The sequence below is a fragment of the Telmatherina bonti genome (genome assembly GCF_933228915.1).
Source record: "Telmatherina bonti genome assembly, chromosome: 24".
In the NCBI taxonomy this organism is placed as follows: Eukaryota; Metazoa; Chordata; class Actinopteri; order Atheriniformes; family Telmatherinidae; genus Telmatherina; species Telmatherina bonti.
Window position 1 is genome coordinate 21,015,274 of NC_136633.1, and position 17,076 is coordinate 21,032,349.

General features: G+C 45.2%; 1 protein-coding gene across 1 annotated transcript in view; it reads right to left on the reverse strand.

Annotated features, from left to right (window-relative positions):
* Window positions 1-6,808: 6,808 nt before the first annotated feature.
* The window catches only part of pard3ba (par-3 family cell polarity regulator beta a), a gene marked incomplete at both ends in the record, with an annotated part of 221,277 nt that continues 211,009 nt past the window's right edge, over window positions 6,809-17,076 (reverse strand). The window contains one exon of the mRNA XM_079264124.1: window positions 6,809-7,202. Coding sequence (XP_079120250.1) covers window positions 6,809-7,202 — 394 coding nt within the window. The remainder of the gene's footprint in view (window positions 7,203-17,076) is intronic.

Genomic DNA, 17,076 nt, shown 5'->3' on the forward strand with positions numbered 1-17,076 from the left:
CAGGATAAACTCGAGACGCAAAGCAGAAAGAACATTTTAAATTGTTGTATTCGACCGCTGTAAAAGGGAAAACCACATAATGGATTAGAAAGAAGTCTGAAGCATCCTCTCAGAAAGTAACAATTACTATCTATGGATCAGGTAAAGAACCAGACCTGACAGGACCAATAGCAGGGATGAGGATCCTACATGTAGGATGTATTCATATCAGGATAGTCCGTTAAACTTGGTCCGAATGGGGACTTGGCTCAGTTGTAGGGGGGTGTATCCATTCAGAACATAGACTGTATAAGAAAGATGAACGCTCGGAGCCTTCGGTGGTAAAAAGTGAAGCCTATGCAAAAAAAAAACAAAAAACAAAAAGGCAGAAATAAACATGTTTACAGCCTGGTTCAAAAATCCATTTTTGGTTTATAGGTCAGGTTTACCTTCATGACAACTGTGGGGGAAGTGAATTTTTTGTTTTCTAACTCCCCCCGTTTAAAAGTAATTTAATCTTGAAATTCAACATATTTAGGGGCGTGTCCTTTTGATTGACAGGTACCAATCTCCCACTTCAGGTAATAAGAATGTACAACAGCAGCGGTTTTTAGCTGTTTACAACGTGACTTAGCTTTAGCCTGCTGACCTCCGTTAGCTGGTTGTCTCCTGTTATCTCCAGGTTAGCTCGGTTAGCTCTTAGCTACAGGCAGCTCGAGTTCGCTCGATGTCAATCATCCATCATGACGCTCACAGATCCCCTCTTAGCTCCACTTCTTTGCCCAAACATGTATTTTTCCGGGTGAGACGACACGCATGCCCCTGCCAAGATGGTGACAGTAGGAACCGCCCACCGAGCTTCAATTCAGCTCTTCAGACACCTATAGGTGACGTCACGGGGGCTACATCCATCTCTATAAACGGTCTATGATTCAGACCAAGATCACGTTCATGCTGCACTTTGGTCAAAGGACTGTTAACGCCATCGCTATGTATTTACCCACAATGCAGTGCTACGACAGATGCAAAAAATGACTTTTTTTTTTGTAGTCCACTTCCTGTATTTGGTCCGCTTGAAACTGGCCGAGACTTGTAGGTGGACCGAGTCCGCTTCTTTGGTCCGAATCAGACCAAGTTTCACGCGTTCACATTTCTCCAAATGAAGCGGACTTTCCGAGCAAACGGACTCAGATTTGAATAAAAAAAAGGCTGATGTGAATGTAGCCTTAGTCACATGACTGGGATGCTTCTATCTGGCAACCTTAAGAGAAAACAGCCTGTAACACTTCACTGCAGCATCATGTGACCCATGAGGAAGGCTATAGGAAATAGCCAAAACATGCTAAAGCAAACATGGACCCCATTTTCTAAACTTTCCTACCAGTTTGAAGCTTTGTGTGAAAACTGAACCAGAACACGGTGGGAATGTTATTGGACCAAAGACATGAAGACAACCTCAGAAAGTGTCTTCACATCAATGACTGCATTGATTTTCCAGCCACATGCATGTAAATGATGCTAGCACGGAGAACAAAGCATCTTAAGGCTTTGAATGAAAGACTTTGCACCATCTGAGGTGCAAGAGCTCCGTGACTGTCAGGGTTTATGGGTTGTTAGTTTAGCTCTTGTTGGAACTGTTAAGAAAGTCTGTTCTCCAGTTGGTTGGTTGGTTATGTGGTAATTTCCTGTTTTATTTAGTAGGGTTAGCGTTAGCTCAACCCCGTTGTTTATTAGCTTCTAATGACTTCCTGTTCTGCTATATGCGACCTGGCTTCACCGGCTGCGTCTTTTGTTCTCTCCCAGATCGTCCTCATTGTTTCCATGCCTTCATGTTCCAGTCACCCCTTTGCTCCTTGCCTTAGCTTCTCCGTCAGCCTGTTTCTGAGTTCTGTTTCGTCTTAATTTCTCATTATGTATTTCCCTATCCTACCGAGCAGTGCCTTCAGTTAATCAACTCTCTCATCCACCTCCCTGCTCTTGCATTTGGGTTCAGTCCCTTCCCAAAAAGGCAAAAAAAGAGAAGCTTTTCACCATAAAGGAATATATCAACCTTTCATTGTTGCCACGACGATGTCATCAGCTTTGAAATGGGCTGCTGTGCCAGGAGCGGCGGACATGTTACCATGGCGACGGTGTAAAAGATAGTGGCTGGTGGCTCTGGCTGTGGTGTGTGTGTGTGTGTGTGTGTGTGTGTGTGTGGGCGAACAGTGAGGCAATGCTGGCACTGCTTTTAGGGTAGATATGTTTGAAATTAACAGCGATGATGAATCGACTTATAAAAAAAAACAAAAAAGAAACAAAAAAAAGAAAAAAAAAATGGACGTCTTAAAGACAAGGTGAAACCGAGCAAGAATATTGCAGAGGATATGAAATTATTTCCAATATCAGCCCAGCTGTGGAAATTCAATTTCACAGTTCATGAACAATATCAAACAAACACACTGGCTGAAAGAGCACACTCCAACTTGAGTGATACTGTATCAAAAGGCTACACAGCAGACATGAAAGCGAATGAGGAGGGGTGAAGGGCAGGCTAACTGGCTAATGGTAATCCATAATTCGGCCGATCTCCATATTTGGGCCGTTTAAACTGCACATTAGCCACCAACTATTCCCATGATCTGCCTCAGACGCATACAGTCGGGGCGAGCTCCTAATGAACTGTATAATTAAATGAGAAGCTACTATCAACCCACTCGACTAAACTCAAGACCGTGATGCCTAAATGAAACAAATGGCGGCAGGTGAAGGACAGAAGGACAGCAGAGTAATACGGTGGAATGTGCCTTTAATGAACAGGATGAAAGCAGGGAGGCGAGAGCATGTGGAGGTCAACGCGAGCGCTCACCCGTACCATCACTCTGCAGCATGTAAGGGTGCACAGTCCCCACATGCACTTAGCAGGCCTATCTACTGTATGTACACCCACACACACTCCCACCCTCTTCCTCCTTTTTTGGGGGAGCCGTGCAGAGGAGAGATAACTGCTTCAGCGCTCCACTTTGCCCTCCCAGGAGCACAGCGTTTGATTGACACATGCTAACAAGCTAAGGTGTTCAACAGGGGGCACCGGCAGGAGAAGTAATGCTAATAGAACTTAACCAGGGAATTCTCCCACAACCCCTGATTCATGACAGCCGACTGGGGAGCAGAATGCGCCTCAGATTTTCAGAGCGGTTACAAAAAACTGAGCTCATGAGGTGTTAAATGAATTCCCCCTCAAAAAAAAAAAAAAAGCCCCTCCTGTCATAAAACAGGAAGTGCATTTTAACCAAAAAAAAAAAAAAAAGGAGCAAAGTAAAGCTCAACAAAAGGAAGATGAGTGCGGAGAGCAGATAAATAGCTATTAAGGAAGGGCTTGAAATAAAAGGTCATTGCTGCAGGAAGGGAGAACTTCTTCACATTTGAGCTGATATGAAGCATGAAAATATGTCTGTCAGCGAATCAACGGCCGTGACCGCATCTAGTCGGAGCAAGCGTGTCATGTGATTGAACTAACAAATTCCTTCTGGATGACCATGAACAAAGGGGGAGACGCTGCTAAGATGCACACAGACTAACTAATTACATAAACTGGATGGAGAAGTCGTTTCGGCGAGATGGGTGTTACAGCCAAGCACTCCTGACAGCCAGTTCAAAGCTTTTGTTTAATGGACGTAAAGTGCAATTAATTCCTGGATATTAAGTTGCTGTTGTTTATTATCTTTGGCAGCAAAGTGACCACAAGCACTTGAAGGAGGCTGTTTACTGCATAGTTATTCTTTTAAGTACAGTAAAGAGCCAAAGAGGCCGGCTTAATGCTCCGGGCTGCCCTCACTCACTGGTCTTACTGGTCCACAGGAGACGCTGGCAGGGTGCTGGACATTTAAGATGGCAGATGTTTTTGGTTCTGATGCATTTAAAGATGTCTGACAAATGGCTTAAAAACATTTCTTAAAAAGAGTCTAATAATCTTGCTATTTTGTTAAGAAATGAACGGTGATAAAATGGTGACTTTGCGTCAGACTGGTAAGATAATAACAGATTAATTACAGTAAAGCAATCAAACAGTTTGCCTAATAGCCCCAAATCAAAGTAAATACCATTTCTGTCATCTCTTCTGAAACCTTAAGTCCCCCAGTTTTAAGGAGTTGGAGAGTTAATGGTGTCAAACTGGTCATTCTGGAGACGTCACCTGAACTAAAACCTCTCCAGTTCGGTTCTGCTTTACTTACCAGAGATGGGTTCTGCAGAGATAATGTTCTGTACTGTGACTAAACACGGGTTTAGAGCTACAGCTGCATCATCCAATCCAAATCTACTTTAGTAATACAGTTTAATAGTTGACATTGTGCTGTAAAACGTAGACATGAAGACACACACAGCCACAAATTCTGCACTGCACAAGACAACAAGAGTTGAGAAATAAAATATTCTCTAATATGCCTGCAAAACTGTTAAAGAAATTAAACTAAAAATAGCAAAATTATATACTAAATAAAATGAAAATGTAAAACACATTAAAAGAAATTAAAAGACTAAAATACACTGAAAGAAATTAACAGTTTATCTGCAATAAAGCAATGAGGAAGGTGGAATACAGAAAGAAAATAGGAGGAAATAAAAGACTGAAGTTCATTAAAACACTTTAAAAATATGGATAAACTAAAAGAAGTCGCTGCAGTTGTTTTAAAGGGGTTTATAAATAAAGCTGGATATTGTCATCCAATTAAAGGACAAATCCACATAAAAAGTCCGTTAGATTCCTCATTAATAATGTTCAGATAAAACTTATGAAAAGTGAGGTTTATGTGAAAAATAGCCTAAAACTCCACATTTCCATATGAATAATCTCCACATTTATCAGTCCAAATTTCAGGCTTGTTGACATCTGAGAATAAATATGTTGCTATCTGTTAAATGAGGTTCCAATGGGACTGATGAGGAAAAACAGGTTAAAGTGCCTAATTTCTCTTTGTAATATCTAAAAAGAAAAGGTCAAAAACAAGAAAAAGCATCTATTTTAACAATCATATCCCTAAAAACAAATTTAAACGTTACATCACATGCTGATATGACAATATTTCGCCTCATCTGACATGAAAGATGATAAAAGCTAATCTACAATATGATAGTTTTCTTTGACATGCAGCTGCTTCCCGTTCAGCGACGACTCGGGAATCTGTTCAGCAGCAACAGATAACGTAACACGAGAGCTTCGACTATCTGCTCTACATCTCGGCTTTTTCCAGAGCTCCGTGCTTGCATTACCATCATCAGGACGGCATTATCACGGCATGCTTCTCATAATGTTAAACACACACGGTGCACACGGAGGATGCAACCACTAATTAACTAAAACATCCCAAACTCCCTTATGGGTATCTAAAAAAAATGAATTAAGGCTAAAATTGTCTTTTTTTTAGTGTCATTTTAAAATCTATTTTGCATGCAATGCGATGTAAATGCACTGAGGTTCTTGCTTGTTTGTGTACGCTTGATTGGTGCAGAACATCAGCAAGTAATTTCCGCAGGTTTTGTAATCACAGGATGACCAGCAGACAGCTGCTTTTTCCTTTTTCTTGTTTATCCAGCTATTCTGGTTTGTGGGAGGAATTGTTGACAAAACTATGATATGAATGGAAACATGTAATAATAAGCTGTTGTTTATTATCTGACCAGACAGACAGCACCAGCTGAGGAACACGAGGTACCCAGAGTCGGACTGGTTTAAATAAAGCGATTGCTTAGCGTTTATTTGTCTGTGCTTTTCGGCTTTGAGAGGTCTATTGTGGCTCAGACAGGGGAGGGTTGCACCGGTAGAGACCAGACATATCAGCATATGCCTGCTCCCCGCTGGCCTCCGTGCTAATTAAACATTAACAGATAGAAAAAAAAAGCCCTCTCCACACACACAATTAAACCCCATATCAAGACTAATTTCACCAATCAGTGCCATCTTTACTTCTCAGAGCAAATTGGGTATTAATCATTTTCTAGTGGAGATTTTCCTGCCTCTAATTGTTGGAGATGACTCATTCATTATCAGAAAGCCGGCTACCCTTATCAGTCATCGGGAGATTGTGCTCCCAGAAATGTAAGCTTAATATGGTAATAAAATAGAAAAAGTGCTGAGTCATGGTGTTGCATATGGACATCCTAACTAAAAGGCTGCGAGATGAAACGGATTAAATGAGCTGCGAAGGAGTTTTTAAATATTTATTGCAAAGTATTTGTAGAAAAATTACATTTATTTGGCATCAAATTCAAATCAAACCACTTTCAAGGTGTGACATGTCAAAGGTAAAAATGTTTTATTAGCTCAACAGAACGCAGGAAGACGGACTTAAACGCAAAAATATCACAAACAAATTCATCAATTGTACGTTTAACACATACACAGTAAATCTAATGACTTCCTCCAAATGATCAAAAAGCAAAAACAAAGAAAAAAAACCCAGCGTGACAGCAGGATGTGGAGGAAGTTCAAGCGACAAAACATGAAGGACGAGAAGACAAGAAGGGCAGTTACTTCATTTTCCTGTTTGTCCACTTCCTGCTTCTCTTGGCTGTAGTGGTCTAACTGGTCAAGGTGGCCCCGCTTCATCTCCTTCATTTTGATCAAGCTGTGCAAAACGCAAAAATGCTGCGAAACGCTTCGTTTTATACATTCGGCACCAAAATATCTGCAGCGATTTGTTCTTAATTTTATTTCTACATGATAAAATCTGGTTATGCATCGCGGCGCCGCTATAAACACATTTAAACCTTCGTCCCTGGAGAGTAGCTCTACTTTAACCTTATGTGAATCTGTAAAAGGGGGGGGGGGGGGGGGGGGGGGGGGGGGGCTTCACACTGCTCCTATCATGGGGTTCTTCCGTCTTGGGTCAGGCTGACTTTCATCTCTGTAGCGGTACCGATCGGGGCCGACGGCGGGCTCCCTGACTGCAGGGTACCGGTCTGGGCTGGCCTGCCGGTGGCCGTCCCGTCTCCGTACGACAGCATCCTGATAGTACCGCCCCCTCTGAGCTGAGGTGGGAGACGGGGGCACGTCTTGCCTCAGCGCTGCCTGGTGCTTCTGCGCTTGGTAGTAGCGAGGACTTCCGGGCGCCGGCTGGGATTGGGCGGACGATTGAGGGAGCGGCAAACGGCTGGAAGCTGGAGGATCCTGGAAGCTGCTGGGGTAGGGGGCCGCTTCTCGTGGAACCGGTCTGGAGTGAGTGGGGTAATCATATGGATCCCTCCTGGAAGATAAAGATAGCGGACAGAGAAAAATCTAGAAACATCAAATCGGCCGACAAACGGAAAATATCATCAAACACAAACTAACAGAGATAGAGGCCTCAAAGTCCAGCTGATGACAACATCTCATACTGGTTTAAACTGGTTTAGAGTGGAGGACATGCCAGAGATTTGGCCCTCCCTCACGGTAAGCCTCCTTCTGTTATTCACTTTACGTGGTGAGGCTGTGGCCTTGGCAGGATCGAGTTGTGGGGGGGGGGGGGAACGTGGATGGAGAGATGCCAAGAGATAACAGCAAATGCCTTGGTAAGCATATACGAGGCAGTGTGTGTGTGGAGGAATGTGTGTGTCCCAGGGGTGTGCAGTAACGAGGCAGCCAGCTGGAAGTCTCCAGTTCCCCCCTACTAGCTGTGGGTGATTAGGGGCTAAACCCCTGGGTAAGGCGACACGGGGGCTTCGCAGAGAGAGAGACAAGGTGGGAAGGAAAGGAAAAGGGAAGACTGCTCACCTTTCACACACACTCAGATGTTTCCATCTGGTTCCAGGAAGAGTGAAAACTTTGGAAATGATAACTTCACACTTCCGCCCCACTTAGCGGAGCTTCCGACCACATTACCGCCTTTCATCGGCACCAGCGTGGCGTTCTGACAGGTGCAGCGTGGAAATTATGTCAGGTTTACTGGCGACAAGGAGCTACCACAGATGTGTCTTTTCAGCCAAATCATGTTCAGTTCAGAGAGACTGAGAGAGGAGTGGCTCCAAAATGGCTCCATATAAAAAATAGAAGCATTTAAATAGATTATGAGCATGCTTACGGTGAAAAGAGCAGCCGAGAACCGGCACGTGGTTTCAGCTGGAGGTAAGAGGAGGAATCAGAGCCTCGACTCCAAATGAAAGATATCTGTTAGATTTTAAGCATCTTATCGGACAGAATAAAGAATAATATCCGTCCTGCAAGCAGGATTAGACCAGTTTACTCTGGAAAATCCAGATGAAAACATGTCCTACGAAGTTTCTGATGCCAAGAGCAGAATAGGACACATCATTTGTAGCGATTAGCTTTGCATCCATTAGAGCCTGGTGTCCTGCAGGTGTTCCCGGTGTCCCTGCAGGTGTTCCCGGTGTCCTGCAGGTGTTCCCGGTTACCCTGCAGGTGTTCCCAGTTACCCTGCAGATGTTCCCGGTGTCCCTGCAGGTGTTCCCAGTGTCCCTGCAGGTGTTCCCGGTGTCCTGCAGGTGTTCCCAGTGTCCCTGCAGGTGTTCCCGGTGTCCTTGCAGGTGTTCCCGGTGTCCTGCAGGTGTTCCCGGTGTCCCTGCAGGTGTTCCAGGTGTCCCTGCAGGTGTTCCAGGTGTCCTGCAGGTGTTCCCGGTGTCCCTGCAGGTGTTCCCGGTGTCCCTGCAGGTGTTCCCGGTGTCCCTGCAGGTGTTCCCGGTGTCCTGCAGGTGTTCTCGGTGTCCCTGCAGGTGTTCCCGGTGTCCTGCAGGTGTTCCCGGTTACCCTGCAGATGTTCCCGGTGTCCCTGCAGGTGTTCCCAGTGTCCCTGCAGGTGTTCCCGGTGTCCTGCAGGTGTTCCCAGTGTCCCTGCATGTGTTCCCGGTGTCCTTGCAGGTGTTCCCGGTGTCCTGCAGGTGTTCCCGGTTTCCCTGCAGATGTTCCCGGTGTCCCTGCAGGTGTTCCCGGTGTCCTGCAGGTGTTCCCGGTGTCCCTGCAGGTGTTCCCGGTGTCCCTGCAGGTGTTCCCGGTGTCCTGCAGGTGTTCCTGGTGTCCCTGCAGATGTTCCAGGTGTCCCTGCAGGTGTTCCCGGTGTCCCTGCAGGTGTTCCCGGTGTCCCTGCAGGTGTTCCAGGTGTCCCTGCAGGTGTTCCCGGTGTCCCTGCAGGTGTTCCCGGTTTCCTTGCAGGTGTTCCCGGTGTCCCTGCAGGTGTTCCCGGTTTCCTTGCAGGTGTTCCCGGTGTCCCTGCAGGTGTTCCCGGTGTCCCTGCAGGTGTTCCAGGTGTCCCTGCAGGTGTTCCCGGTTTCCTTGCAGGTGTTCCCGGTGTCCCTGCAGGTGTTCCCGGTTTCCTTGCAGGTGTTCCCGGTGTCCCTGCAGGTGTTCCCGGTTTCCTTGCAGGTGTTCCCGGTGTCCCTGCAGGTGTTCCCGGTGTCCCTGCAGGTGTTCCAGGTGTCCCTGCTGGAACACGCCACACCCAGACAGGCTCTGCACACACCTGCTAAACACACTTTTTCATCAGGTGTGTTGCAGCTGGGATGCTTGGAAAACCGGCAGGACTCCGGTCCTTTATGGGGACCTGGATTGAGGATCCCTGCGTTAGAGGTTTGTGAGGGTTTAGCAGACACCAGTCAGCTGCACAGCGGCTGTGGGAATCATGGGAAACCGGCCGACTTTGAGCCTAACTTGAGCACAATTTCCATGTGTTGCTGCAGGCTTTTTCCACCAGAGGCTCCTTCCTGCAGCCTTCTGAGGTTTTCTGACTGCAGATACTGGAGGCAGATCAGACGATGACAAACTGGATTTCACCAAAAACACAGAAGTGGTCTACAGGAAGGTTCAAGGCCATCTCTACAGAGACGTCTGAGGTTCAGCGTCTGCCTGATGATGCTCAGGGTGTTTTCTGGGTGTGTATCGGCAGTGTGCTGGGGGAGGCAGAACAAACGTCTCCATAAACCCCGTCAGGTTGTAGGTGTGAAGCTGGTATTCTGAGAGCCATGTTGGAGCCCTTCACACACTCTCCACTCACCTCCTCAGGAGCAGAATCCTTTCTTCAGGTCCAAACCAAAGCTTTTCTGTAAAAGATTTATCTATTTGCTTATTTTTGTCTTTATTATAATACTTCTATATTTCTATCAAATTCTGCATCTTCTATGTTCAACTTGCTGTCTCTACTTCTCTCTGATGTAGAAGTTGCATTTTAACTCGTTCATTTGTGCTATTTTAGTTTATTGCACAGCAGTTTGGTTGCATATAATGTTTTACACACAGAATGGTTCAATGCAACTATTTCCCTCCATGATGAATAATAAAGTATTTCTGATTCTGATCTGATTTTATGTATTAGTATTTATCAGGAAAAATAAGAAACATTCAATTTTTTTATTTTTACAGCACATTTTCACACTAAAAACAGGCCATGCTGACCTCTAATGGCGTATTTTTTAAATGGACGTTTAACATGTTTGTCTTAATGTTTCATTTGGATTTGAACCAGGAAGATTTTCAGGTTAGCATCAGTTATAACACACATATACACACACACACACACACACACACACACACACACACACACACACACACACACACACACACACACACACACACACACACAGTGTGGGCTGCCATTCTCTTGTTCACTCCAACATCTGGACTGCAGCACATATTGTTTCCAAACTTTTACTTCCAACATTGTTCGGCATCAACGGTGGCTTCAAAGACCGAGTTCCACATGCCATGTCTCTGCTGTTCCCTCATACCGTCACGGACACCGGCTTTTGAAATAGAAGCTGGAAGCAAGCTGCTTAGACCTCCAGCTCTTTGGCCTGCCCGTGTTTCCTTACACTAAGATGTGTCTCACTTCTGTTCCTGGTTATGACATAAGACTGTCCTGCAGGGACAATAAGACAAGATGCTGCTTATTTAAGTCCAACAAGGAGCAGCAACACATTCAGATGCTTACTTCCCACCCTTCAACAATGGCTCCCACTGTACTTATTATACAGAAGCCTTGAGCTTAGCTTCTCCCATGTTCTGTAATGGTATCCCTGCGTCTCCTCTGTCTGGTCCCCGGAGTCGAGCTCAGCACCTGTTGACTGGCCAATTAGAAAGACTCAGTCACCACAGATTAGGTAGCACAGCTTAGTTTGTGTCCGCACACTTCCCTTCAGGATATTCATGGACTGTGAGCTTTCTATATGTGTGTGTGTGTGTGTGTGTGTGTGTGTGTGTGTATAAGTATGGAGTGTTTTCTGTGGACTGGGAGCCTGACCACCCAAACAGAGCGGTGGGGCAGGATACACAGGTGGTCCCGCCACTGAACAGCACCAGCCTGTCAGTCAGCAGATCTCCACGCCAACGTGCACGGTCAGGAGGTGAGATAAGGGAGAGAAAGCAGCGAAGAAGAAGAAGACTGGTGGGAAAGAAGAAGAGTAATGAGATTCCTTCTGAGATGAAGACGAGAAGTTAAAGTAAAAAACAGGAGTGGAAAAAAGGAGGCAAAGGTCAAACTCCTCATTAATCCAGATTAAATGCTGAAGGCCACCAGGGGGAGGGGGGGGGGGGGGGGGGGGGGGGCACCTGGGAGCTGGACCAGACTCAGGGCCACCCAAACAGGCAGGAACCTCCGTCTGCTTCCCCTTCCATCTCTCATCATCCGCCTCATTTTCCCCTCTGCCATCAGCAGCTTCCTCGTCTTTTCCAGTCGGATATTCATCTCGCTCTCCTCCTTTCTGCTCCACTCGTCTCTCCGTCACCTCCGCAGTCTCTCTCCTTCCTATCTGTTCACCTCCTCCAGCACCCCCCTTTTCCTGCATCCCTCTGCCGTGTTCCAGGACGAGGCAGTCATGTGTCCATAAACCTCAGACATGAGAGGAGCTGGTTTAAACTGGTTTTTTCTGCAAGATAAGTTGACTTTTCAGATCAGATTTTATTTTGATTGTTTTATTTATTTATTTTTTAGATATCTGTAATTATCCTGATGCATGTTATTTATTTTGTGGGGTTTTTTTAAGCCCCCCACATTGTGGCACTTTGGTCGACATTGTTGTTTTTAAAGTGCCTTATAAATAAAGTTGTATTGTATTGTGCACAGATGCAAAACTTGCTTCCTTTTACAGACTTTCTGGATCACAAAGTGTTAAATCAAACCAGATTTATGGTTTAGAGCGGCTTCACACATCCCGGTGACCTCTGACCCTGAAAGAACATTGTGTTGCAGCTTCGTATGGTCTACAGCGCTGCTAGCCATGAGAAGTGTCTGCTATACAAACACAAACATTGTGAGGGGGTGGGGGGGTTTATTGTGGCTAATGGCATGACTGTCTAAAACAATATGAATATCTGTGTGTGTCCCTGGTTAGGCAGCTGGAGGATTAAGGGGTCCACAGGCCTCAGTGACCCACCAGGAGCTCCTCATGCCTGGGTCACACAGCTGGCTGCAGCCTGGTTGGCAGCTGGAGGGAAGTGAGCGTGTTTACGCTTTTTTTTTTTTTAATAACCTAAAAAATCCCAGCCGTGTCGAATGGCTGCAGTGCTTCAATTTTCGCCAAACTGCAGCTGAATCTGGAGGAACTGGGCGCGGCGTTTCCTGTAAATCAGCGCCACAATCAATCAATCGAAGCGTCTCAATGAAGCGAATGTTTACCTGTTAGCTTACGTAACTCGGCTAACCAGCAAGTTTCTGAGCTATTCAGCATATGACTAAGAGAGAGGGGGGAAGAATAAATAAAACATGCATTAAAACATGCATTAAAAAGGAATGAAATGAAATCTCCAGATTTTTGGACGCGCTGCACTTCCCACTAATTTTATAAGCCAGAAGGGAAACAATCATGCGTTCGGTTTTATCCTCTAAAACAAAGCGATTTCCTGAGGACTCCTTTTACTCTGGAGCGATAAACATTCCTGCTGGATTAAAACGCTGATCCCCATCGGTAATGACAATTAGAGGAGCCCTGCTTATGCTGCTGAGCTAGTTTGAAAAGATCATGTGACAGCAAGAGACAAGCAGGCAGTGGGTGTGCTCCCATTCAGCTGTCGAGTACGTTTCACACACACACTTCCTGAGATGCTAAAAAAACCAAGCATCACATGGAAATTAGAGGCTTCCAGGAGCTGTGTTCAGACCAAACAAATAAATGTGTGTATCTGTAAAACACTGACATTTCCAGGGTCGATGTAGATTTCCAGACATTAGTTGTGGTGGGATTCACTTGCAGGTGATGCTAAACTGTCCACTGCTTTCTAAGCCGAGTCGCAATGTGTGTGTTTGTGTGTGGAAATAATCAGCGGTTTTTTTTTCTTTTAAAATGTGATCCGCTCGTCAGCTGCAGAAGTCCTGGCAGGAAATAGAGACAGTGTAAAGACAGAAAAAGGAGAAAAGACGGGCTATGTTTAGCAGGAGACAGATGAGACTCTGGTCCGTCCCTCTGAGGTCTATATAGAGCAACAGTACAAGGTGTGATGTGAACCACGGGGACCAACTAGAGTGGAAAGCTGTAATGACACGGCGTCTAATACATCTGACTCACACTCTGAGAACATCATCACCATATACACACTCCCAACCACCCTCTGAGAGCAGGCGGTGGTGTGTGTACGAGCAAATGATAGACCCAATATTACATCCACAGCTATGCGTGTGAAAGTGTGTAAGGAGAGTTTATGATTACACACTCGGCAGTGAAAGAAAAATGTGTGAGGATCCGCCTGGGACTGGGAGAGTGTGTGTTGCTGTTTAGGGACAGCGAAGAGTCTGTGTATGGTGGGTGTCCTGCACCTGTCTCCAGGAAACGGAAGCAGGAAATGAGTAACCCCGCACCATCACCCTCCAGTTCCTCATTAAACCTTCACTTTCACCACCCAGATACACACCATGAGTCTACACAAATGCTTCAACACGAGTGTCTCTTTCACACACACCACAGAGTGTCCGTGCACAGCAGTATTGCCTGAACACAAATATGTTTCCATTAGTTGCATATTTAAAGAGATAAACACACGTTTTATTTTGTACAACAAATCGGCAGGAAGTGAAATCATGCTAAATGTCTTCATCGTTCAGAGCATTAGGGGGTGTCTCATCACCCCTAAAGTGTGTTGTCTTTTCTTTCTTTTTTTACCCGGCCATCCTGCTGTGCACTGAACTCCACTGCAACTGGTGTTGCCAGATCTCACGACACAAACAAGCAACCTGATCTGAGAAAACAAGACAAGCGACTCTTCGGATAAAGACCACCTGGCAACTCGGAACCTGAGATGCGTTGCTGTGCATTCAAACATGGAGGGTATTTTTTCATTTTCATAAATAAATGGTTTAGATGTTTTGTTCAAATATAAATAAAATTGAAAATGTAAAAGTTCTTAATGCAACTGAAGGGTTAAATCGGGATTTTGCCCCCTAAAGGCTCTATATATCAGGATATCAGATATATGTATGTGTATGTATCTCTCTCTCTCTCTCTCTCTCTCTCTCTCTCTCTCTCTCTCTACATATATATATATATATATATATATATATATATATATATGTATATCTATATCTATATATCTATATATATATCTATATATAACTGCATCACTCCAAAATGGAGAGTTTGGTTGCTAAACCACCCTGACTACCTTCCAGTTGTTTAAAGCTTTGTTGTAGTTGGGTAAACAGATTGACAGGTGTGTTTTCACGCATACACACACAAAGAAAAAAGAAGAGTGTAAGGCCTCAACATGCAACTGGTACAACGTTTGCTCGTGATATGTTCTGATTGGAAAGCTGGATGAAGCATCTGCCAATCTGCTCACCTTGAACTGCATGCAAAATATATTAACTGCTCAGCAAAATGCTGCTGCAGCATCTTACACACACACACACACACACACACACACACACACACACACACACACACACACACACACACACACACACACACACACACACACACACAGTCATTTCAATGCAAACAAACAAGGCCTTCGTGTACTTTGTTAAGGTGGCTTCATGACTGCATGTCTACAGATTGATTGGTCCTAAATTACTGTAGAAAAAGTTCATTTTAATGCAGTATCTTCATCAAGTTGATACAACCGTTAGTTAATGAGTTGTTCAGACTGATTTCAACACTATCCAGATAGAAGTAATGACAGACTGTTAGTCGAGTGCCAACGACACAGAACAGACCTGGAGGGAAACATTAGCCCTCTGAGCTTGGACGTCTAGGCAGCTCTGCTAATCAAACCAGCTTATGTCAACAACAGCAGTGAAAATTGGCTCTCCTCTTGGTGCATGTGCCTCGTCTCAACGGGCCTGTGTTTACACTCGCTGCAACTACATACTGAGCTATGATGGGGAGTGTGTACAGTATCAGTGGCAGGTAACAGTGGGAGCTTTTGGTTAGAAATGAGAAGGTGAGGAGAGACGAGAGGCAGCAGGGCGCTCGGCCTGTGTGTAAGCTAGGAGTGTGTACTCTCACCCAGCTAACACAAATATCCAGAGACTCATTCATTCTCTTAACGATGCCATGATATGAAATATATCAATAACATTAGTCCAAATTTTCTAACAAAGCGGGATAAAGTATGTTGAATCAACTGGATGTCATAAACTTCATCTAAGTCGCAACAACCAACAATCCTCGTAAACAAATAGCACACAGACACAGTTCAGGCAGTAATGACCTCAACTAAACGTTTCCTGGAGATGCAAGTCAGACCTGCACGACCAGGAAGAAATCTGGAGCATTTCTCTGGTCCAGACGTGGCGTGGATCGCTCTCCAGGTCATGTCACAGCATCTCTATCAGGTTGAGGTCAGGACTCTGACCTGGCCACTCCAGACGGTCGACTTTCCAATGTTAATACCATGCTGTGTGTGGTTGGGGTCGTCGTCCTGCTGCATCACTAATCCCTTGCCGGGCGTCTCCAGGGCGAGTAGCTGAACTGGACTTTCACCATTTAAGGCCAATCTGTCGCACTGTGGACTGGTGAACTTCTACAGAGACGTTTGGAAGCTGTTCCAGCTTCCTGCAGGTAAACCATTCCTGATCCCAGCTCTTCTTAGAGCGCTTTGGAACGAGCCACGGTTCACATCAGGTAATGCTTCTTAAGAGGAACAAAGTCAAAGCTGGTGTGTTCGATGGGGCCGGGCAGTTTTAACCAACACCTCCAATCTCATCACATTGATTGGATTCCAGGTTGACCTGAAGTCAACAGCTTAGGGTTTCGTATACTTTTACCACCCTGAACTTTGAATGTTTACATGTTGAGTTCAACAAAAATATGAAAGCGTTTGTTTGCGTTAGTTTACGAGGACTGTGTTTGTCTTACAGGATGAAGATCACGTTCTTCGTTCTACGGCCGGTTTATGCAGAAATCCAGGTATTTCCAAAGGCCTAGGATGCTTTTTCGTGCAACTGTCTGTTCTCATGATGTAAAGGCTTTCAGGACGTTTAGGTGCTGCTGCTCCGGAGCAACAACTGGAAAAAGTAGAAGCTGTGATTAGTGAAGAAGTCAGAGGTCGGAGTTACTTTTTGGACAAACCTGCAGAGCGTGTAACAGAGACGTGCCGGGGGAAAAACAGTCCAGCAAGAGATGATGATGGAAACAGATGGGATTCTCCTTTTTTCACTTAAAGTAAAACTTTTTTCCTCGCAGTTCACAATGAGTTCATCGCGTGGCCATTGTGTTCTATTTCATTGCAGACGTTGAAGAGAACATTTGAATTCATGGCGACTCCCATGCCTCAGACTTCTGCCCGTTCATTCGTATTTGCGGACTGTCATGCAGACTTTTACATGACATTCTTTGTATTTCTCGTCGAGCTCAGAGGGAGCGCTGAGGCCTCAGAGTGTATGTCTTTTGTTTTATTTATAACACGCTGATTTCATTTTCCCGTACACAGACCTGAGAGACGGTGGGAGAGAGACGGATGGCGAGGAGCAGATACAAAGAGACTAAGAGAGATATAAACAGAAGTGACAGAGGAATGCAGACAAAAGGATTGATGGAATCAGTGAAAAAACTGGGAAAAAGCTGTTATTGTAAACAGGTAAAGCCACCGGTGCCTCAGCTGTGCATGCGGCAGAGCTGGTTAAAGCCCTTTCATTTCCTACTGCTGATTCTATTACATTCGTCTATGTCTGAGCACAAACAGTGTTACTTGGACAAACATTGCTG